This window comes from Vitis vinifera, chromosome 15, assembly GCF_030704535.1.
Source record: "Vitis vinifera cultivar Pinot Noir 40024 chromosome 15, ASM3070453v1".
Taxonomy (NCBI): Eukaryota; Viridiplantae; Streptophyta; class Magnoliopsida; order Vitales; family Vitaceae; genus Vitis; species Vitis vinifera.
The window spans coordinates 20,813,974-20,839,199 of NC_081819.1; the positions used below are offsets into that span (position 1 = coordinate 20,813,974).

At 37.4% G+C, this 25,226-nt stretch overlaps 2 protein-coding genes across 2 annotated transcripts; both read left to right on the top strand.

The window, feature by feature from the left end:
- Positions 1 to 549: 549 nt before the first annotated feature.
- On the top strand, positions 550 to 1,320 carry LOC132255191 (wax ester synthase/diacylglycerol acyltransferase 11-like). Its single transcript, XM_059743058.1, has 2 exons — positions 550 to 818; positions 919 to 1,320. Exons 1-2 carry the CDS (start codon positions 630 to 632, stop codon positions 1,318 to 1,320), a joined length of 591 nt encoding a protein of 196 aa, XP_059599041.1. The 5' UTR covers positions 550 to 629.
- An 18,109-nt stretch (positions 1,321 to 19,429) lies between these two features.
- Positions 19,430 to 23,203, top strand: LOC100248889 (wax ester synthase/diacylglycerol acyltransferase 5). Its single transcript, XM_010663636.3, has 7 exons — positions 19,430 to 19,890; positions 20,046 to 20,606; positions 21,164 to 21,230; positions 21,361 to 21,470; positions 21,861 to 22,070; positions 22,200 to 22,337; positions 22,874 to 23,203. Exons 1-7 carry the CDS (start codon positions 19,558 to 19,560, stop codon positions 23,021 to 23,023), a joined length of 1,569 nt encoding a protein of 522 aa, XP_010661938.1. The 5' UTR covers positions 19,430 to 19,557; the 3' UTR covers positions 23,024 to 23,203.
- The last annotated feature ends 2,023 nt before the right edge of the window (positions 23,204 to 25,226 follow it).

The following is a 25,226-nucleotide window of genomic DNA, read 5'->3' on the forward strand; positions in this document are numbered from 1 at the left end:
TAGTCGTTTATATTATAATTTATATCTCAAATTACTCATATTCATGAATGGTTTTTATATAGTTATTTAAAAAGCAGTATAACTTTATTTCTTCTAACAAGGTGTATTGCTAATATTGTAATTATATACTTGAACATATTACTATCTAATAAAATTTTAAAGGATATAACATATAAGGACTTGAAAGAATATTCTTGAAAATTTAGCATGTATCTAATTTTCATGCCTATCTAACCAAGAATTTGAAATGAAAATGAAATTCACTTTACAACTTTGAATCAAATCATCCTCAAATAAGAAAAGTTCCATCACTAATCTTTTGTGGAAAAACCTTCAAATCCTTTCTTCTTTTTCTTCTTTTTAATAATTTATATGGTCTCTATCATTAATCCTAAATTCAATTTGAAATTCGATTCTAGAAATAAATAGTATGACTTCTTGTTCTAAACCCAGGTTGATCCTATAAATAGGAGCACAACCAACAATGGTGGAGGCACGCCATCTTTCCATTTCTATTCGTCTGTTGTTTTTTCATTCTGAAAGCAGCTAGCACCCTGGAAACCCAATCAGGTTTGAAGGACGCACTTAAGCCTATTAGAACTGCGCCCAAAGAAGGTGATGAAAAGGGAATGGTAGTTAAGCGTCATGATCAGGAAGATCATCAGCCATTGAGTCCAATGGCTCGTTTGTTTCATGAACCTGACTGCGATCTCTATGTTATCGGCATGATCGGCACGAAAACTCGCATCGACCCTGATGTGTTTAAAGCCAACCTGGTGCATAGTCTCCTTAAACACCCTCGTTTCTCTAGTCTGCATGTAGAAATCTTGCATGCAAGAAGGAATGAACTTGCCATTTAGTAATTTAAAGCTACATTGAACATTTTTGAACTAAAATGCAGCGGTATTTCAAAATCAGGTTATGGAGGAGGAAAAGGGAGGAGAGACGAAATGGGTTCCAACAAAAGTTGATTTGGAAAACCACGTTATAGTTCCAGACATGTGTTCCGACATGGAAACATCATCAGACAAGTACGTGGAAGACTACATTTGCAACCTCACTAAAACAACCCTAGACTTTTCCAAGCCATTATGGGACCTTCATCTCCTCAACGTGAAAACCTCCGACGCCGAGGCCGTCGCCGTTTTCAGGATTCATCACTCCCTCGGCGATGGCACGTCTCTCATGTCTCTTTTACTTGCCTGCACACGCAGAGCCTCAGATCCCATGGCTCTGCCTTCTGTTCCCATGATGAAGAAATCAAAATCATCGGCTGGGTCTGGAAGGTGGTGGAAGGCTTTCAGACAGTACAGTCCCTGATCCTCACCAGCTGTTTGATGACCTTGAAGAGTCTTTCAACCTCATCAAGAATGCTGTGATGGCTAGAGACTAAACTCCACAGAATGTCATGTAGCAAGGGCTAGGGTCAAAGTAATTAATATATATAATGTTCTGAAATAATTGTCTTAAGGTTCCTGCAATAATGATGTTGTATTAGATGGCTCTCTACTAAGTAAAAATGCCTCTCTACTGTATTTTTATCTTAATTCAAGTTCATATTTTTTGGACTTTATTTCATTTTTATTTACTGTATTTTGATGACTAATTATGGGTTCTTTCTAATTTCATCTTTTAATTTTTTATTCTCCTTTTTTTTTTTTTGATTCCTCAGATCTTTTGCAGTATCTTAATTTTAAGGCTTAAATTCTACTTCATTTCATTAATTTCTTCCATAATTTTTAATTTTTATTATTATTAAATAATTGTAATAGCATTAATATGAAGTTCTGGGCTGGCTTACATAAGAACCCATCTCCTAGTTTATATTGATCCCTACCATTTTATTAATGGATATAACTATCAAAATGCTTTCAAAACACATTTGCCATTTAAATTAAAATATTAATTAACTTTCTATAGAAATATCTTCAATAGAGTGTTAGTGACAAAATGGTATAAAAAAAAAAAAAAAAGAATGTTTTAACAACAATCACCTTAAAATCCTTCATGTGCTACAAAACAAATTGATTGGTTTAATATTCATCATGAAATTTCATGTTAATTAGGCTTTAGCTGAGATGATGGAGAAGGGGTCTAAAGTGAAAGGGGGAAATTGGATTGGATGTATGCTCCTCCTTTTTGCCATTGCCTTATACGATGACCCTTTAAATTATATTCGTCAAACTAAAGCCACAATCGATCAAAAGAAGCGTTACCATGAAGCTATATTTACATTTTTCATTATTAAGATGATTCTCAAATTATTTGGTGCTAAGGTATGAAATTCCTTATCCATAATATTGAAGATCACCTAGGAAATTATTGATTTTCAAACTCATGTTCTTAAATAATAATAATAATAATAATAATAATAATAATAAAATCTAATATCTATTTTTTGTTTCTTTCCTTTCTATTTTCTTCTTGTGATCTTACCTAGGATTTTTTATTTTTTATTTTTGCATGGCAAATAAGTTGCAGCATTTTTATACCATAGAGTTATAAGTCACACAACAATGTGCTTCTCAAATGTAGTTGGACCTATGGAATAAATCGGTTTTTATGGCCATCCAATGGCTTTCCTTGCTCCAAGCGTTTACGGCTAACCTCATGTAAGTCTATATATATATAGTTATTTGATTAAATGGGTTATTGAAAACTCAAATTTGGAAAAATGACCTTCATGGTTTGAAAGTATGAACTATGATCGAGAAATTATATTTGTATTCATCAAATTTTTCTTTACATTTATCATATTTACACATTCACTTTAAAATACTAACTATATTAACACATCACCTACAAATTTCCAATATCATAAAAACACTCTTCGCATTCTTCTCTTCTATACCTATCTTCTTTTTTTTCTCTATTAACTTTTTTCTTCTCAATAATAAATCCTAAAAGAAACTATCTTTTAGGGCTTATTCTTCATGTAAATTTTGACTAAAAAAATATGTTGTAAAAACAATTAGAAAAAATTTATAAAAAATTAGAAATGAGAAATCATGAAAAAGTGCAAAAGAAATTATATTTGGACTGAATTTTTACTCTGTGTTTTGTGGTAGGGATTGATGATTGATTTTCAAAGTTATATCAATAAAATGACATTTGTTCTTTCGGTTGATGAAGAAATAATTCCCGATCCTCACCAATTATGTGATGATCTTGAAGAGTCACTCAAGTTTATGTTGACATTGCAAGAGGGTTTGTCCATAAAAATTCCATAAAATAAGAATGATTAGTACATGTTACATCTGTGTGAACTATGAAGATCTGTGTGCTCTTATGGTCATTTGCAGTTTTAATAGTATGTGTTTTATAAATCTAAAGTGAAATGTTTTATTTTTGAATAAATTTTGAACTTTCTAATGTTATATATATGTCACATGCATGTATGCTTTGAAATTTTTATATGAGAATAAGACATGTGGGTCATGCCTTGTTCTGGGAATGGGCCTAACTTGGGCCAGGCTTGGGCTTGAGCCTAACTGGGTCTTAAGTTGGGTTAATTAGAACGATGAAGTCAAAGAATTGCAAAATTTTGGGTTCCATGATATCTCAAAATTTCAAGATAGTTTTTTCCTGATTCTTACAAAATTGGGTACATACCTACATAGGTTGTTAGAGATACTGTGAGGGATTTGCACCACCTCAAACAATATTCTAACTAAAAATGTCTCGTTCGGATACACTTTTTCATTTTTCTTTTTTAGAAACAAAAAGTTTTAATAATTTCTATATGAAAATAGAAGTTCTTATATAAAAAAGGTATATGTTTACCCTGTGTCCTTATAGTTTATTTTAAATATTTTAAAATTTTAGATGATAATTTTAAAAAAAAAATAGTTTTTAATTAGTTTTTAATTAGTTTTTAAAAGTCATTGTTTTTTGGTGTAAGTCTCTAAGATTTTTTATATTTAAAAGAAATAATAAATGATAAAAATTATGGTATATATATAGAGACAGAGAAGAGAAAATATATTATGCTCAACATCCCATTTAAAATAATGATTTATATACTCAAAAACAGTTTAATATAATGATTTATTTAGCTAAATATATTTAAAAATATAAAAAAATCATGATACAGATATGAGTACTTTTTAATTATTTAAAAATATTTAAAAATTTTATTTACAAGTTTATACTTTTCTTATATTTAATATTAAAATGTTAATTTAATTACAAAAATGATTATGTAGTTTGATAAATTTAAAAAAATAATAATAATTTTTTTATTAGTTTTAATATTTTAGATTATAATAAATTAATTTTATGTGCTTTTATAAATATCAATCAAGTTTAGCTTGGTGGTGAAGTGGCATGATAAAAGTTGTTTTCCTTTATTTTTCAAATTATAAAGAATAAAATAATATATACATATATATATATATATATATATATATAAAAGATAAATTTCACCCAACTTTAAAATTTGAAATTTCATTAAATCCAACCTTTTTCTTTAATAATTTTTTAAAACTTCCATATTTACCATTCATTTTCTTTTTCTTGCATTTATTGCGGACCAAACTTGTCATAAAATAAGTCAAATTCGTTTTTGATCTCTCTATCCTCTAGCAATCTCAAATGGACCCAAGATTGAGGTCATTCTATCAAGGCTTAAAAATCAACACAAGGACCGACAAAATGTGTGGACATTAACATCGGAATCATAAATAATCAACTACCTACCTTTCTTATATTAAATATTGAATGTCATATTAGAAAATTCTTAAAATTGAAAAAATAAAAGTAAAAATTCAACATCATACCTCAGGCTATGGCCATCAAATTCACAATTTTTGAGAGTAAATAAAAAACAGAATAAAATTAGGGTTTTATTTGGCTAGTTCTTCTAAGATCTTATATCTGATGAAAACTCACAAACTTCTTATAAACTAGAGACTCTTGTCTAATATAAAGTTTAATATAAATATGATATTTTCTTATATTTTCTTTCCATCAAAGTAAACAAAATAAATACCGAGTAATAGTTACCACTAAAAGTGTGTCATGACTATAAATGATGGTTACAACACTAAGAGATGTGTTTGTATTTAGTGTCACATATTTTAAAGAAAATAATGTATTTAAATTTAAATTTAAATAGAACACAAAACTTAAAACATTTATTTATTTTATTTAAAATAAAAAATGTTTCCAACATGTCACGCACATGAGATCCATGTTGCCATAAATTCATTTCCAAACTAGTTATGAACCATGAATGACAAGTCCTAACTTCACCTCCACCTCCACTTGCTATGATACGTTGTCTTCATGGTAAACATGATGACTTCGACGACTAAACATTGAAAAAGGATGTTTGTAGGGACCCCTCCCTCTGGGAAACATGTGGCACGCATCTCACAGTGACACGTGTTATCAGCCGGACCATCATCATCCGGATTCCCCCTAAGGATACGCATGATGCAGTTCTCCTATCCGGACCGCCTCGAGGAAAGGCAAATGACGTTTCAGCTTCTCCTATCCAAGGAAGAGCAAACGTCGCTGGCAGAGCACAGACATCCGGACAACCTTCATAATGCATCCGCTCCACAATACATCCGGGTAATCAGCATGTGCCATCCGGATATAATCGTCCGGATCATCAATTAAAGTAAAGCGAGTCTTACACGCTATCACAACAAACGGCCATGGCCCACATCCTGCCACCTTCAGAGTGAGAAGACAAGATGAAATGACAGCAAGTCACCTCCCGCGATCTCTGACAGCCGCATCACCTACCATGGTTTTTGACAGCCGCTCGTAGGGTGATGATGCTCCTACTAACGCCTATTGTCATCATAAACAACATAAAATATCTCATCACCATTAATGAGAGGAACAGTACCCCTGAAGCTGTATATATATGCCTTCACACGAACAAGGAAGGGATCCCACTGGTAACCTCCTAATATCTGGTAAAAGGCCAACTGATTTATATCTCTCTCTCTGACCATGGCTAACAAAACCATCGGAGGGTGCTTCCGGACACCTTATCCGGATGCCTTCTTGCAGGTATAACGACTGGATCAAGAACCTTTATGGGTTGAAATCACGTGTCCATCCATCTGGCAACTACGTGGATCGTCAGAGACGCGAGGTATCAACATTGGCGCCGTCTGTGGGAACTTTTTACTTTGATTCAGTCACTAAAAAAGATGGCCACACCGTCCCGAAGCCATTCATCTGGTAGAGGAGGGGATGATAATTTTGAATGGCGCCTAGCCATCGAAAGGAGACAGTTGGCAAGTGAAAGACAGCTGAAAGCTCTCCTCCAGGAGACAGAAAGATTGAGAGAAGAAAACGTTGTGTTACGCATCCAGGCTTCAACATCAGGACCTCCTCGACGTCAGCGTTCGAGAGGCCAAGTAGCATACTCAAGGCCTCAACAAGAACCAGAATCAATACATCCTGGGACAACAGGAGCTATCCCAGGAGCATGCAACGTAAGACCTCATGAGCCACGCACGCCTATGCCTCGAGCTCCCCGTGAGGAAAGCTCAGACTCTACTCACTTTTCAGCGAAAAGACAACGTGATAAAAAATCTCAGTTGTCGAACTCAATGCGCGCAAGACTAGGCCCACAAGAGCCTGGAAGATCAAGGCCACCAATGGCCACAACCTGGGTACCACGCCCTGACCCCGTGACCACTCCCATGGTGCAAAACGTTCACCCGCATCGTGACCCCTTAGTCACCCCCGTGATGCGGAACGTTCATTCGCACCCAGCGGAACAACCAACTGGGAGAAACATCCCAAATGGGCCACCCATTGGCTCTATTAGCAAAAGGCTGGATGACATGCTCTCCACGCCTTTCTGCTCTCATATCATTAATTACGAGCCCCCAAGGGGATTCCTCGTACCAAAGTTTTCCACATACGATGGAACCAACGATCCCTTCGATCACATCATGCATTATCGACAGCTTATGACGCTCGATATTGGCAACGATGCACTGCTATGCAAAGTATTTCCCGCCAGCTTACAAGGACAGGCCCTCTCATGGTTTCATCGCCTACCTCCCAACTCCGTTGGCGATTTCAGGGACCTGTCCGAAGCTTTCGTGGGGCAATACTTGTGCTCCGCATGACACAAGCAAAATATCAGCACCCTGCAGAATATAAAAATGCAAGATAACGAATCCTTGAGGGAATTCATGAAGCGATTTGGCCAGGCCGTGCTTCAAGTAGAGGCTTATAGTATGGATGTTGTCCTACAGATCTTCAAGCGAAGCATCTGTCCGGGCACTCCATTTTTCGAATCATTGGCCAAAAAACCCCCTACAACGATGGATGACTTATTCAGGCGCGCCAACAAATATTCAATGCTCGAAGATGACGTACGCGCAGCCACCCAGCAAGTTTTGGTTGCCGGACGGCCATCTAGAAATAATACGGAGGGAAATAATAAACCTCTGGATCGGCCAAAGCCGTCTGACCGAAAGCAGGAAGGGTCAAGTCGCCTGGAAATGCCGCCTCTCACACCTCTTTCCATATCATATGAGAAACTTCTCCCAATGATCGAGGGCTTGTCCGACTTCAGATGGCCTAGACCCATTGCAACGGACCCATCCACAAGAGATCGCAGTAAGAGATGTGCCTTCTACAAGGATCATGGCCATACAACAGAGACATGCCGATCTTTCCAGTTTCTGGTCGAAAGGCTCATAAAAGCAGGGCATTTGAAGCAATACCTCCGATCAGATAATGGAGGAAGGGACGCATCCCAACATCACAACCCCGGAGCCCCTAGGGCCCCAACTGCCCCCAAGGCCGTTATAAATTATATTAACGGGGGTCCATCTGACGAGGAGTACGATTCTATGCGAAAGAGGCAAAAATTGTTGCGGGTCGCATCAATACGCGAGCGCATCAATTCCATCCGGTCTGGGCTAACGGGAAGGGGCCCTCGCCCCATAGATGGGACAATCATTTTCCCACCGGTAGATCCCACCCAGACACTGCAACCACATCGCGACGCCCTCATCTTGTCTCTGGAAATTGGGGACTTCGATGTGCGGCGTATCTTGGTTGACCCAGGCAGTTCAGCCGATCTTGTGCAAGCATCAGTCGTTGGCCACATGGGACACAGCCTCACAGGCCTCGAAAACCCTGGACGAATCCTATCCGGATTCAACGGGTCTTCAACTACGTCCTTAGGAGACATTGTACTGCCGGTCCAAGCAGGCCCAGTCACTCTCAACGTACAGTTTTCAGTAGTACAGGAGTTATCACCCTTCAATGTCATTTTGGGGCGCACATGGCTCCACTACATGAAAGCTATCCCCTCTACATATCATCAAATGGTGAGTTTTCTCACCAACCATGGCCAAATCGACCTATATGGCAGCCAATTAGCCGCTCGCCAATGCTATCAGATAGCACGGGAAGCAGGGGCCAACCAGGAGGATGCGTCTCCCCCTGAACCCAGCATTGCACATGACCAATAGCAATTATTGGATCCGGCGGACAAAGATCCCCCGGCAGCAGATCCCTTACAAACAATCCAAATTTCGGAGGAAAACACTCACCTCACGAACATCAGTTCCCTCATGACACAAGAGGAAACTCAGAGCATGCAAAGTATTCTCAGACGAAACCATGACATCTTCGCATGGACACATTCTGATATGAAGGGAATCCATCCCTCTATTGCATCTCACAGGCTTAACGTCTTTTCAACTGCCAGACCCGTCCGGCAGAAAATTAGGCGTTTTCACCCGGATAGACAAAAAGTCATCCGGGATGAGATGGACAAATTGCTCGAAGCCGGATTCATCAGAGAAGTTTCTTATCCGGAGTGGTTGGCAAATGTAGTGGTGGTACCCAAAAAAGAAGGAAAGTGGCGAGTTTGTGTAGACTATACCAATCTCAACAATGCATGTCCAAAAGACAGTTTTCCTTTGCCTCGAATAGATCAGATTGTGGATTCCACTTCCGGGCAATGGATGCTCTCTTTCTTGGATGCCTTCTCCGGATATCATCAAATCCCCATGTCCCCGGACGACGAAGAAAAAACAGCATTCATAACGTCACACGGCCTCTATTGCTACAAAGTCATGCCGTTCGGACTCAAAAATGCTGGTGCCACTTATCAAAGATTGATGACTAAGATCTTCGAACCTCTAATAGGCCACACGGTAGAGATATATATTGATGATATCGTGGTTAAAAGCAAAACCCGAAAGCAGCATGTCCTTCACTTACAAGAAGTTTTTCACCTCTTACGAAAGTATGGCATGAAGCTAAATCCTTCTAAATGCACCTTTGGCGTAAGTGCTGGCAAATTTCTGGGATTTATGGTCAGCCAAAGGGGCATAGAAGTCAGCCCAGATCAAGTCAAAGCAGTCATGGAAACACCCCCTCCCAGGAACAAGAAGGAGCTACAACGCCTCACAGGCAAGCTCGTCGCACTAGGGCGTTTTATAGCCCGCTTCACTGACGAACTGCGACCCTTCTTCTTGGCAATACGAAAAGTTGGAGCACATGGATGGACGGACAGTTGCCAGAACGCTTTCGAAAAGATTAAGTATTGTCTTACGCAACCGCCCATCTTGAGCAGCCCCGTTTCAAAGGAGAAATTGTATATGTATCTGGCGGTATCAGAATGGGCAATCAGCGCCGTTCTATTTCGCTGCCCCTCACCCAAGGAGCAGAAGCCTATCTACTACGGCAGCAGGGCGTTAGCAGACGTAGAAACCAGATATTCAAAAATGGAGCTAACAGCCTTAGCCCTTCGAAGCGCTGCCCAGAAGCTCCGCCTGTATTTCCAAGCTCATCCAGTGATCGTACTAACTGACCAGCCCCTTCGCAACATTCTGCACAAGCCAGATTTAACCGGGAGAATGCTGCAATGGGCCATTGAACTAAGCGAATTTGGAATCGAATTCCAACCCAGATTGGCCATGAAAGGCCAAGTAATGGCTGACTTCGTGCTAGAATATTCCCGAAGGCCCAGCCAACATGACGAATCAAGTAAAAAAGAATGGTGGACTCTGCGAGTTGACGGAGCCTCACGCTCATCAGGCTCTGGAGTTGGGCTCTTACTACAGTCCCCAACTGGGGAACATTTGGAGCAAGCCATCCGGCTGGGATTCCCTGCCTCTAATAATGAAGCAGAATATGAGGCTATCCTGTCCGGATTGGACCTCGCCCTTGCTCTATCCATCTCCAAACTCCGGATCTTCAGCGACTCACAACTCGTGGTAAAACATGTCCAGGAGGAATATGAGGCTAAGGACGCACACATGGCGCGATACTTAGCTAAAGTAAGAAACACCTTGCAGCAATTCACCGAATGGACAATCGAAAAAATCAAGCGAGCTGACAATAGGCGCGCTGACGCTTTGGCCGGTATAACTGCCTCCCTCCCTATCAAAGAAGCCATTCTATTGCCCATACATGTGCAACCCAACCCCTCTGTTGTAGAAATTTCTACTTGCAACACCATTGAGGCAAATCAAGCGGATGATCAAGAATGGACGTATCACATCGCAGAATATCTCCGGACAGGCATTCTGCCCGGAGATCCCAAACAAGCACACAAAATCCGGGTACAAGCTGCCCGTTTCACCCTGATTGGGGGGCACCTGTACAAGCGATCCTTCACAGGACCTTACCTTCGGTGCCTAGGGCATTCAGAGGCCCAGTATGTGGTAGCTGAGTTACATGAGGGAATATGCGGAAATCATTCGGGAGGACGATCTCTGGCACATAGAGCTCATTCGCAAGGATACTATTGGCCAACAATGAAGAAAGACGCGGCAGCATATGTTAAAAAATGTGATAAATGTCAACGGTATGCTCCCATTCCACATACGCCATCAGCAACATTGAAAACAGTCTCAGGCCCATGGCCTTTTGCGCAGTGGGGCATGGACATAGTGGGACCCCTCCCAGCAGCACCTGCCCAGAAGAAATTTCTCCTTGTTGCCACTGATTACTTTAGTAAATGGGTAGAAGCTGAAGCATATGCAGGCATCAAAGACAAATATGTCACCAAGTTCGTGTGGAAGAACATTGTTTGCCGTTTTCGAATCCCCCAAACCATCATAGCTGACAATGGTCCACAATTTGACAGTATTGCATTCAGGAATTTCTGTTCGGAGCTGAACATCCGGAATTCATACTCCACACCACGATATCCTCAAAGTAATGGGCAAGTAGAAGCCACAAACAAGACCCTAATCAATGCCCTAAAGAAAAGGCTTGAGCAAGCTAAAGGGAAGTGGGTGGAGGAGCTACCCGGCGTCCTATGGGCCTATCGAACCACACCCGGACGACCAACAGGAAACACTCCTTTCGCCCTCACGTATGGAATGGATGCAGTCATTCCTACTGAAATAGGTCTTCCTACTATCCGGACTGACGCAGCAAAGCAAGATGATGCAAGCGCGGAATTAGGGAGAAATTTAGATTGGGCAGATGAAGTGAGGGAAAACGCGGCCATTCGGATGGCAGATTATCAACAAAGGGCATCAGCACATTACAATCGCAAAGTGAGGCCAAGAAGCTTCAAAAATGGTACACTAGTCCTTAGAAAAGTTTTTGAAAATACTACTGAAGTGGGTGCAGGGAAATTCCAAGCCAACTGGGAAGGACCCTATATAGTGTCTAAGGCAAATGACAATGGAGCCTGTCATTTACAAAAATTGGACGGAACTCCATTACTTAGACCTTGGAATGTGTCTAATTTAAAGCAGTACTATCAATGAAAAAGCAGAGACAAGTGCAAATGAAAAAAAACTATTTTTATTGATATGGATAAATGTATGAACAAAGAGGTCTCCGGACCACAAAAATACAAAAGGAAGATTACAGCAGAAAATTGCAAAAAGAGATAAACTATCAGGGAGCAGGCTTCTCATAGAGCTTCTTTTCTTCACCCGGAGGAATTGAAGGGACGTCCCGCTTGATGCCGTTCTTCTTCATGCAGCACCGATACCCAAAGATGAATGTATCATCCACTTGTTTTTGGTATTCTGCTTCAAGTTCCTCCCTCTCTACAGCAAACTCCCGTTCTAGCTCCTCTTTTTGTGCAACCAAGCGCAGCTGCAAATCTTCCCTCTGTTTCTTTTCGATAGAAACCTCTGTCCGGAGGTGCCTCACCTCCCCCTTCAGCCGGGCTATCTCATCCTCTGCCTCATGCAGACGGGCAATCGATGATTCCTCCCGGTCCTTAGCCTCAGCTAATTCCACCCGAAGGACTTCATTGTCCTCTCGAGCAGTGGATAAGCTGGTTTCAGCCTCCGCCAGTCTCAGGCGCAACTGATCTTCAACATCTTTGCGCCGAGAGGCGAAGATCTTCATATAATCAGTGGTCCGCAGCAGGTCAGAAAAGAGATCGTGTTGTTTGGCCGTGCCGCGGAGACCACTCACCAGCTGACACGTAAGCAAGCAAAGCAAAGTTATAAATCATACCACAACAACACATCAAAATAGCAAAAGAATAAAAAAAGCACGAAAAACAGTTTACCGTTTCCACCGTCTCGAACATCTGGGCTGAGGGCATGATGTCAGGCGAGCCGGGTGGAATTTGTTTCAGCTTATCTTCCAACTCTGCATAGCTAAAAGAGCTATCGGAGGAGCAAGATGCGTCATTAATAGGTCCCCCCCGGATGAAGCAGCAGAAGGTGATTTTTGTTCCGGATGAGGGGCCTCAACATTTACGGCCGGATGGACCTCCCCGGGTGCAACCTCAGCCGTGACCACCACCGGGACGGCTGGAGCTCAGTTACCATCTCCACTTCGCCCCCCTCCAGATGAGCGTCGTGGGCAGATGAGCAACTAACTTCAATCTCTTGCTGCCGCTCTTGAAGCCGCCCGTGGAGTCCGGACCTCAGATTGCGCACCTAGCGAGGCCTCTTTGAGGGTGGCCCCATCACCAGAACAAGAGCCAGGCGGTCCGGATCGTCAGAGGGCTGACTCTGACTTTCCGCCCCAGCTTCCTCCATCGGGTCCGCGCAAACGGCTTCAACTGCATCAACACCCGGAGTAGGGGAGTCCGGATGGTTGATGGACGCAGCTTCCTCAGCCAAATTTGCCGGACGGGCAACCGCTGCCAAAGAGGTGCTTGAGTGATTCAGCCCCGCGATGTGTCCGGACCCGCTTGAGATAGAATGAGGAGCGAGGTTCACTGGCTCCTCTATCATTACCTCCGCCTCGTGAGTAATGGGCGGAGGAGCAAATTCCATGGGAAGAGTGGGCTCCCTCACTCCCTTCCCATTCTTCACCAGCTTCCTCCTTTTTGCTGGAGTTTTCTTTGGAGGAGAGTCTGCGTCGCGTTTCTGTCCGGGAGCCTTGCGAAGGGTTCCTTCGTTTTTCTTCTTCTCCCGATTGACCAGAAGCGCTTTGCGTTTTTCAACGTTAGCCTCTTTTGACGCCTGGTAAATCGGGAGATCCTTCACAATATAATGCTCCCCAGACACTACCTCCTTTGGCATCTTCCTGGGGAGAATGTTGATGACGTACTCTTGGGGCTCCCGGACGACCGCCATTAGGTTCCGCACAGTCAGCAACGTTTTGCACTGTCTCTCCTTGGCGTCTATCTCAAAAAGTTTGCTGAGACAGCCAAAAGACTCCTTTTCCACCCAATCCACGAGGTGGCCCCTTTTTTCCGCACCTGCATTAACAGCAACAGAGGTTGAGAATACCATCCGGAGAGATCAACATGAAAACAACAAGGTAAAAATCAGGACAGAAGTCGCAAAGCAAACTTACCCAGAATCTTGAAGGAATAGTTTGGAGAGAAGGGCCTCGCCGGATGCCTCGACCCCGCCCATGCACCCCGGACCATCACCCGTCCCTTTGCCCCTCCCTTCGTCGAGTCGGGCAGTTCCGTCACCAATTGAAGGGAAGACAGGTGCGCGGACAGGCTGAAGATGTCAGTTTTCGCCTTCTTCAGTGAGTAGACGAAGAACACCTCCAGCATTGTAAGGTCGAGGTTGTACAGCATGTTGATGATGCTGCATCCCATCAGCACCCGGATAATATTGGGATGAATGAAGACGGGTGGAATCTTGGTGAAATGGAGAAACTCCATGAGCAACGCTAGCAGGGGAACCGGAGCCCTGCATTGAATTGTTCCTTGCAGAAGACGACAGCACCTTGTTCGGCTTTCTCAGTAGGCACCACGTCCTCCCCATGAAGAAATTCAACAATTACGCCATTTGGAATGCAGAATCGATCTCGAAACTCCTTCACGCTCAACTTGTCTGTGGACTTTTCATAAGCGTCGCCAACTCGCGCAGATGAAGCACCTTTCTTCTTTGAAGACATTTTTCAGGCCAAAATTGAACCAAAACCTACATACGAGAAATGCAACAGTCAAACACAGCCAAAACAACCCCACAAACCCTACACAATAACAACACTCAGAAAACCTCGCACCACCAGTATACCCATTCCAAAATCCTTGACTTTACCCCAACAAAAAACCCCCCAGAGCACCAACAAATGCCAACATTCAAACAAACAGTCGTAAGCGACTTACCCAAACAAAACCCAAACAAATCAGAAACCAAGATCAAAGAACCAACAAACGCAACAAAAGGAACAACAATAGCAAAAGTCTACGTACCAAATGAAGCCCTGAAGGAGAAAGGTTGTTGTCTCGATACAAAATTACCAGCAGCAAACGAATGTCGCGACACAAAATCATCGGTACAAAAGAGCTTTCGAGTTTCTTTACTCAAAGAAGCAAAGGACACAATAGAAGCAGGAAGAAGAAAGGCTCTCAAGGGAATACAGTAGAAAAAATGCAAAAAGAAGGTACAGTGCGCTATTTATAGGAGGACAGGCCCTCGGAAAGCCAAACGTCCAAACAAATGCCATCATTGAAATGACATATTGCCTGGGGATACACAGGGTCGGCGGCTCATCATAAAAGCCTTTTTTGGCTTCCGCACCCCCACTCGCCACGTGGCCCAGTCAAACGAAGAGACCTCTTCAGTTTTCAAAAAGGCCAGTTATTTTTTAACCCGCCCATTTTTTGGCAAAATAGGCAAGTTAAAAAGGGGGGCAATGTAGGGACCCCTCCCTCTGGGAAACACGTGGCACGCATCTCACAGTGACACGTGTTATCAGCCGGACCATCATCATCCGGATTCCCCCTAAGGATACGCATAATGCAGTCCTCCTATCCGGACCGCCTCGAGGAAAGGCAAATGACGTTTCAGCTTCTCCTATCCAAGGAAGAGCAAACGTCGCTGGCAGAGCACAGACATCCGGACAACCTTCATAATGCATCCGCTCCACAATACATCCTGGTAATCAGCATGTGTCATCCGGATATAATCGTCTGGATCATCAATTAAAGTAAAGCGAGTCTTACACGCTATCACAACAAACGGCCATGGCCCACATCCTGCCACCTTCAGAGTGAGAAGACAAGATGAAATGACAGCAAGTCACCTCCCGCGATCTCTGACAGCTGCATCACCTACCATGGTTTCTGACAGCCGCTCGTAGGGTGATGATGCTCCTACTAACGCCTATTGTCATCATAAACAACATAAAATATCTCATCACCATTAATGAGAGGAACAGTACCCCTGAAGCTGTATATATATGCCTTCACACGAAGAAGGAAGGGATCCCCCTGGTAACCTCCTAATACCTGGTAAAAGGCCAACTGATTTATATCTCTCTCTCTGACCATGGCTAACAAAACCATCGGAGGGTGCGTCCGGACACCCTGTCCGGATGCCTTCTTGCAGGTATAACGACTGGATCAAGAACCTTTATGGGTTGAAATCACGTGTCCATCCATCTGGCAACTACGTGGATCGTAAGAGACGCGAGGTATCAACAATGTTCACGTTGTGTCTAAAGGGCATCTTGCTTTATCAAATATTTAATTTATGTACTATCATTTTGATAGACATTAAAATTAATTATTTCAAAAAAAAAAAATCGGTAGAAAATTTCCCAAACCATAATGCTCGAGAGAGTTACACCACATATTTGTAGCTTAGGACCACGGGGTCTCACAAGTCATATCCATAAAGTTTTTGTACTTGATTTGTCTATTTGGCCACCAAACATACAGAAATTGTAGCTCATATTTACTAGTTTAATTAAAGTGGCATTTATTTTTTATTTTTGTCATGGACTATGTACTAGGAATCGATGCTGGATTCCTACTGCATCATTTCTTAAGTATGATACTTGGGTCATGGACAACAACTTTGTTTTAGAGTTCTAATGAGTTAGAAGCCCATTTAACAAGTCGGATTAATTTCCCATACGATTTATAAGTAATCTATTACTTGAAAATTATCGACTTATTTTGTTCTTGAGTAATTACTCAAGGGTGCATTAAGTGGTAGATTTAACATTACGCTTAGAGAGAAAATATGTTGATGGCTTCTATATAGGATGAGAACAAAACAAGTTTGGGATGAGTCATCCCGTCTCAACTTGGTTTTAATCATTTAAATTTATTCTTGTCCTCCTCCCTAAAAATAAATTTAATAAAGCACCTTAAGGCCATTTACCCTTTTTCAATTTTGTAATTTTAATTACATTAAAATAAATATAATTCATAACTAAATAGTATAATTTTTACAATTTATATGAATTTTTTGTTTTAATTATGATAAAAGGAGGGAAAATAAAAAAAAATATTAATAGTTTTTATTTAGTTATATATATATATATATAAACTAGGTGTAACGAGACAATACAATATCTAAACCCATACAAAAGCCCCTACCCAATGACATTTATCTTTATCTCAAATCGATTCTATTAAGAGTGGATACCTGAAATAAAACCCGCTTCATTGACATCCATAACACAAATATATATATATATAAGGAAAATAAAAAATAAATTTAAAATATATATTTAGCTACATATATATATATATATATATATATATATATATATAAACAAAGTGGAGCGAGGTGAAACAATGCAATATCATCCGAACCCACACCAAATGGAGTTTTAAAGAAAAATCTCAAAACTTCTACCTAAGGCATTTATCTTTATCTCGAATTGATCTTATTAGGGATGGATGCCTGAAATAAAACATGTCTCATTGACATCAATATTTCCACTATAATGTATCTCTTTGGATGTTTTAAAATAAAATAAAAGACAAAAAATTGGAAAAGTAAATTAAGAGAAAAATTAAAATAAATATCAAAAAAATAAACTAGTAAAAAAAATAAAAAATAAACCGAAAAAGAAGTTGGAAAAAAATTTTAAAACAAAAGATAAAACTCTTTGCAACTCCTTAATGCAATTTTATGTTTTATGTATATAGACCAATTTGTTTTATAATTTTATACTAACTTGAAAGGGACTACTCTAAAAGGAAGGACACTCGATTAAAGTCAATACATCCCACCGAGACAGAAATCAAAATGGAGTCGCATTCACTCAATCAAAGAAAATTTAATTCGATCCATTTAACCATGGTCGTGAGAAAGTCATAGATATACTCCTAAAAAATAAGTGGATACTAACTCCTCATGTCCACATCTATCTAGTTGTAATTAAGTTAAGGTAACTCATTGAAAAAATAAATAAACTTAGGAGTGTTTGATATAGGGGGAATAAGGAATGAAAATGAATATTTTATTTCTATTTCTATTTTTTGGTAAATGAAAATAAATTTAGTGATTGCATTTTTAGTGTTTGTATGAATTTAGGAATTCAATATTTAAATTATTATTTGTTTCCATTCTAATGAAAATTTAAAAAAAAAATTAACAATAATACCCTTATATAGTTTAAAATAAAAAAAAAATTCATTTTTTTAAAATAAATTTTGAGAGTTCTTTTTTCTTAATAATAAAACTAAAAAAAAAAAAGTCTTATTATGGGATAAAGAAATATCATAACTTGATGAATGAAATGGAAGGATAAAATAGTAATATTACTTTTTATCTATGTACTTTCTCTCCCTTTAGATTGAAAATAAAACCAAAAACAAAGAAAATGTCTCAAACAACTAAAGTCCTTAAAATTAACCTTATCTTAATCTACAAAAAAAATTCCTAGAAGTCCTAATATGATGAACCAAAATTATAAACCTTATTTCCTGTCAAATCCAAACTCATCTATAATCCATGAACTTCACCATTTCTAAAGCCTACACTCTTTAAACCACCTCACTTTTTCGAGGTTTGTTTATAGGCAAAAAAAATAAAAAAATGTCTCAACTTTTCCTACAAGATGTTTGTCTTTGGAGGAAAAAAAACTCTCAAATAATAATAATAATAATAATAATAAAGGTGTTAAAAGGAAAAGAAACATTTACGTAGGGGAATCATATCAATTGGTGTTATTAACATAACAAGTGAAATGATCATTTTGGGAATAATTATATGACTCACAAAACGATACATATATTTAAAAAATTTGTTGTTCTTTTCTCCATATTTTTTCAAATTAGTAATTAAAGACCCATTTTTCCCATTATTTATTCTTGTCTTTGTGGATTGTTTTAAAAATAATTATAAAAATAAGGAGAATGATTGATTAAAAATAAAGCATTAGAAATAAAATTTATTTTTAATAAATATTTGGAAACATAAAAAACAAGTTGAGAATATTCTAAACTCCCAAACATATTTTTGTTCTAGAAAAAAAAATCATAAAACTATTTTAAAAATTGTCCCTATAAACCAGTTTTTTAGAACAAGTTTCTAAAACATTACTAAATATATCCTTAATTTTCCTATTGAAATGCCCACGTCCCAACTCAACTCTGTGACATAAAGTATAATAAATTTAGAAATATATTTTAAAGTATTATATTTTAAGAAGCATTTTTAAGATTTGCTATATTTGTTTGTACTATAATTTATATCTCAAATTACTCACATATTCTTGAATGGTTTCCATATATTTATTTAGAAAGCATTATAACTTTAGTTCTTTTAACAATGTGTATTGCTAATATTGTAATCATATACTTGAAGATATTATTATCTAATAAAATTTTAAAGGATATAATATATATAAGGACTTGAAAGAATATTCTTGAGAAGTTTGCATGTATCTAATTTGAAATGAAAATGAAACTCACTTTACAATTGATGACTCATCCTCAAATGAGAAAAGTTAATTCCGGGAATTGATGACTCATTACCCATTCCCTTCATTTCATTATATTAATCAACAAACCCTACGTAAACCAATTCATGCCCTTATGTGGTTTTGGGCATTTTTTATAATTAAAACGTGGCATGAAAGTTTGGTATGGTGGTTGGGGGTTATCATAAATTTGAAAGGGATGCCCAGGTTCCGTCCAAAACTTAGACGACTTGTTCAATGACCGTCCACATATAACTCAAAAATTCCATCACTAATCTTTTGTGGCAAAACCCTCAAATCCTTTCTTTTTTTTAATAAATTTATCTGGCCTCCATCATTAATCCAAAATTCAATTTGAAATTTGATTCTAGAAAAAAGTAATATGACTTCTCGTCCTTAATCCTAAATTCAATGTGAAATTCGATTCTGGAAAAAGGCAATATGACTTCTAGTCCTAAACCCAGGTTGATCCTATAAATAGGAGCACAGCCAACGATGGTGGAGGCACGCCATCTTTCGATTTCTATTCTTCTGTTGTTTTTCATTCTGAAATCAGCTAGCACCATGGAAACCCTAGAAGGTTTGAAGCACGCACTTAAGCCTATTAGAATTGTGCCTAAAGAAGGTGATGAAAAGGGAATGGTGGTTAAGCGTCATGATCAGGAAGATCATCAGCCATTGAGTCCAATGGCTTGTTTGTTTCATGAACCTGACTGCAATCTCTATGTTATCGCCATGATAGGCTCGAAAACTCGCATCGACCCTGACGTGGTTAAAGCCAACCTGGTGCATAGTCTCCTTAAACACCCTCGTTTCTTTAGTCTGCAGGTAAGGAATGAACTTTCCATTTAGTAATTTAAAGCTACATTGAACATTTTTGAACTAAAATGCAGCGGTATTATTCCAAAAGGCATTGTGAAATTTTTCAGTGTTATTAATCTATTTCCATTGTTTGCTAACCATTAAATCATCTTCAAAATCAGGTTATGGAGGAGGAAAAGGGAGGAGAGATGAAATGGGTTCCGACAAAAGTTAATTTGGAAAAGCACGTTATAGTTCCAGACATGTGTTCCGACATGGAAACATCATCAGACAAGTACGTGGAAGACTACATTTGCAACCTCACTAAAACAACCCTAGACTTTTCCAAGCCATTATGGGACCTTCATCTCCTCAACGTCAAAACCTCCGACGCCGAGGCCGTCGCCGTTTTCAGGATTCACCACTCCCTCGGCGATGGCACGTCTCTCATGTCTCTTTTACTTGCATGCACACGCAAAGCCTCGGATCCCACGGCTCTGCCTTCGGTTCCCATGATGAAGAAACCAAAATCATCGGCTGGGTCTGGAAAGTGGTGGAAGGCTTTCAGACTGGTTTGGAATACGATCATCGATGTTTTGATGGTGATCGCCACAGTGTTGTTCTTGAAGGACAGAGACACGCCTCTTAGGGGTCCGCCCAATGTTGGATCCACAGGACGGAGAATTATTCACAGGACGATTAGTCTGGAGGATGTTGTGATGATAAAAAATGCAATGAGCACTGTAAGTCAACTTGTTGCATGCATGGAAAACAAATACATGTTTTGCAACTGTTTTAAAAAAAACAATTTCCTGTTTTTCAAATAAAATAAATAGAAAAACACTTTAGATAAAAAAAAATTAGAAAATAAGGTATTTTCAAGGAACAACTTTCAATTATTTTTATTTATATTTTCATTTGTTTTTGTGATAATTGTTTTTTAAAATAATTATATAAATATAAATAATAATTAAAAATTAAAAGCACAAGTTATTTTCAAAAATATATTTAAAAATATAGAAATCAAGTTAAAAATATTCTAGAGTCATTCCTGAATAAAAATTATTTTCCATAAATGTTTATAAAAAACACTTAACAAACAAAGCTATGATTTTTTCTTTTTTCGACTATGTCCCATAATTTTTTTATTTTTTTAAAGCAGAGAAATACAAAGCTTTTTTACTTTTCGATCACTTCAATGAAAGAGTGGGTAATCATATATTTGAAGAAGTTTACAACTCCTCTCTCAATCATTAGTGGAGAGATTAAGAACTAAAATTTTTGTGGCTCTCATGTGCAGACTGTTAATGATGTTATGGTGGGAATCACACAGGCTGGTTTGTCTCGGTACCTCAATAGGCGATATGGTGAGCTCCTATTTTAATTTTCAAAATTCATATATTAAGTGGTACGGTGAAGAGTAATTATAATACACCACCTAGCTACTCTCTCTATGTATAAAAGGATGTTATAAAGCTTGTATGCTCTACATGGTAGCTGAAGGCAAGAAGAATAAAGGGGCAACAGAGAAGAAAAATAATCTTCCCAAGAACCTTTCTATCAGAGCAACTCACTTCATTAACATAAGACCATCTGCAGGGATCCATGTGGGTGTTTCTACTTTCTTTATCAAGCCCTCGTGAAGGAATTAGTTAATTTCTCTTTGGGAAGTGTTTTCAAAAAATGAAACAAAAGTTTTTGAAAACTGTTATTTGATATTTTATGGAATAAAAGTTTGTTTAAAAATCTAAAATTAATGTTATTTATGTTTTCTATGTTTTAAAATAGGTTTTATTATTAATTGATCTCCATATTTTTATAATTATTTATTAAATGGTTCTTAAAAAATAATCAAAAAATATTTTCTGAAAACACATCATTTTTAAATAATTATTTTATTTAAATTTGTTTTCAAAATTTAAAAATTATATTAAAATCAATTATCAAACAAGTCCTTAATTTCTTGTCTCATGCATGTATACATTGATATCGTACAGACCTTAGCTGAAATGATGGAGAAAGGCTCTGAAGCAAAATGGGGCAACTGGATTGGCTATGTCCTTCTCCCTTTATCCATTGCATTACGAGACAATCCTTTAGATTACATTCAAAAAGCTAAGGAAGCTATGGATAGAAAAAAAGCCTCTCTTGAAGCTCTCTATATACATTCCATGGCTAAGTCAATTCCCAACTTATTTGGCACTAAGGTATGAATTAATATCACTCAACCCTAGCTTGTTTCCTCAAAATTAAGTACTTCTAGCTTAATTAATATCACTGTCTAATAAACAATTAAAAGTGGTAAATATAGGCTCACTTCTTTCATTGGTAAACAGACTGGAAGTGTTCTATGCCTCAAAGTCCCCTCTCGTACGACAATATGGTTCTCAAATGTAGTTGGACCCCAAGAAGAAATTGCCTTCTTTGGCCATCCAATAGCCTACATTGCTCCAAGTTGTTTTGGTCAACCCAATGTAAGTCTTCTTAAACTTTGTTTGACAATGTTTTAAAAAATGCTTTAGCCTATAAAATGTTTTACAAAAAAAAAATTAAAATTTAGAAATCACTTTCAAAAAGTTAAAAAGCCACTTATAGATATTTTCAAAGAAACATTTGATAGATAATTCTCTTAATACTTTTAAGTAAAACACTCTCGAGAAAAACACTTCAAATTACATTCTTAGAATGCGTTTGATAATATTTTTATTCAAAATGTTTTTAATGAAAGCATATTCTCTGAAAATGTTTTACGATAAATGTCTATCAAATAATTCTCCAAAAAACAGGATAATTGATTTTTCAATACTATAAATAATTTTTCATATTTGTAAAAGCGTTTCCCATATTTTATCAAATACTTAAAGATAAAAATGTTTGTTAAAATCATTATCTAACTCTTATTCATGAAACATAAACTTTTCTCTTTCTTATGAATTATTAGCCATTTTTAGTACTGTAAAAATGGTGGTTGATTCAATCTGAATTCGAGTCTCTTGAATATCTATTGCAGGCATTGATGATTCATGTGGTGAGCTATGTGGATAAAATGAATATCATTCTATCAGTTGATGAAAGTACAGTCCCTGATCCTCACCAGCTGTTTGATGACCTTGAAGAGTCTTTCAACCTCATCAAGAATGTTGTGATGGCTAGAGACTAAACTCCACAGAATGTCATGTAGCAAGGGCTAGGGTCAATGTAATTAATATATATAATGTTCTGAAATCATTGTCTTAAGGTTCCTGCAATAATGATGTTGTATTAGATGGCTCTCTACTAAATAAAAATGCCTCTCTACTGTATTTTTATCTTAATTCAAGTTCATATTTTTTGGACTTTATTTCATTTTTATTTACTGTATTTTGATGACTAATTATGGGTTCTTTCTAATTTTATCTTTTAATTTTTTATTCTCTTTTTTTTTTTTTTTTGATTCCTCAGATCTTTTGCAGTATCCATTTTTAATTTTAAGGCTTAAATTTCTACTTCATTTCATTAATTTCTTCCATAATTTTTAATTTTTATTATTATTAAATAATTGTAATAGCGTTAATATGAAGTTTTGGGCTGGCTTACAGAAGAACCCATCTCCTAGTTTATATTGATCCCTAGCATTTTATTAATGGATATAACTATCAAAATGCTTTCAAAACACATTTTCCATTTAAATGAAAATATTAATTAATTTTCTATAGAAATATCTTCAATAGAGTGTTAGTGACAAAATGGTAAAAAAAGAAAAAGAATGTTTTAACAACAATCACCTTGAAATCCTTCATGTGCTACAAAACAAATTGATTGGTTTATTCATCATGAAATTTCATGTTAATTAGGCTTTAGCTGAGATGATGGAGAAGGAGTCTAAAGTGAAAGGGGGAAATTGGACTGGATCTATGTTCCTCCCTTTTGCCATTGTCTTATACGATGACCCTTTAAATTATGTTAGTCAAACTAAAGTCACAATCGATCGAAAGAAGCATTACCATGAAGCTATATTTACATTTTTCATTATTAAGATGGTTCTCAAATTATTTGGTGCTAAGGTATGAATTTCCTTATCCTTAATATTGAAATAGATCACCTAGGAAATTATAGATTTTCAAACTCCTGTTCTTAAATAATAATAATAATAATAAAATCTATTGTCTATTTTTTGTTTCTTTCCTTTCTATTTTCTTCTTATGATCTTACCTAGGATTTTTATTATTATTATTATTATTTTGCATGGCAAATAAGTTGCAGCATTTTTATACCATAGAGTTATAAATCATACAAGAATGTGCTTCTCAAATGTAGTTGGACCTATGGAATAAATCGGTTTTTATGGCCATCCAATGGCTTTCCTTGCTCCAAGCGTTTACGGCTAACCTCATGTATATATATATATATATATAGTTATTTGATTAAATGGATTATTGAAAACCCAAATTTGGAAAAATGACCTTCATGGTTTGAAAGTATGAACTATGATCCAAAAATTATATTTGTATTCATCAAATTTTTCTTTACATTTATTATATTTACACATTCACTTTAAAATACTAACTATATTAACACATCACCTACAAATTTCCAATATCATAAAAACACTCTTCACATTCTTCTCTTCTATACCTATCCTTTTTTTTTTTTCTCTATTAACTTTTTTCTTCTCAATAATAAATCCTAAAAGAAACTATCTTTTAGGGCTTATTCTTCATGTAAATTTTGACTAAAAAAATATGTTGTAAAAACAATTAGAAAGAATTTATAAAAAATTAGAAATGAGAAATCATGAAAAAGTGCAAAAGAAATTATATTTGGACTGATTTTTTACTCTGTGTTTTGTGGTAGGGATTCATGATTGATTTCCAAAGTTACATCAATAAAATGACATTTGTTCTTTCTGTTGATGAAGAAATAATTTCCGACCCTCACCGATTATGTGATGATCTTGAAAAGTCATTTAAGTTTATCAAAGATGTTGTCATTGCAAGAGGGTTTGTCCATAAAATTTCCATAAAATAAGAATGATTAGTACATGTTACATCTATGTGAACTATGAAGATCTGTGTGTTCTTATGGTCATTTGCAGTTTTAATCGTATGTGTTTTAAGTGAAATGTTTTATTTTCGAATAAATTTTGAACTTTCTAATGTTATATGTATGTCACATGCATGTATGCTTTGAAATTTTTATATGAGAATAAGACATGTGGGTCATGCCTTGTTCTGGGAATGGGCCTAACTTGGGCCAGGCTTGGGCTTGAGCCTAACTGGGTCTTAAGTTGGGTTAATTAGAACGATGAAGTCAAAGAATTGCAAAATTTTGGGTTCCATGATATCTCAAAATTTCAAGATAGTTTTTTCCTGATTCTTACAAAA

Coding starts and splice junctions, on each gene's coding strand:
- LOC132255191 (XM_059743058.1), top strand. CDS start 630: ATGGTAGTTAAGCGTCATGATCAGGAAGATCATCAGCCATTGAGTCCA. Junction 819..918: donor CTCGTTTCTCTAGTCTGCAT/GTAGAAATCTTG, acceptor TTTCAAAATCAG/GTTATGGAGGAGGAAAAGGG.
- LOC100248889 (XM_010663636.3), top strand. CDS start 19,558: ATGGTGGAGGCACGCCATCTTTCGATTTCTATTCTTCTGTTGTTTTTC. Junction 20,607..21,163: donor TAAAAAATGCAATGAGCACT/GTAAGTCAACTT, acceptor TCTCATGTGCAG/ACTGTTAATGATGTTATGGT. Junction 21,471..21,860: donor GACCATCTGCAGGGATCCAT/GTGGGTGTTTCT, acceptor GATATCGTACAG/ACCTTAGCTGAAATGATGGA.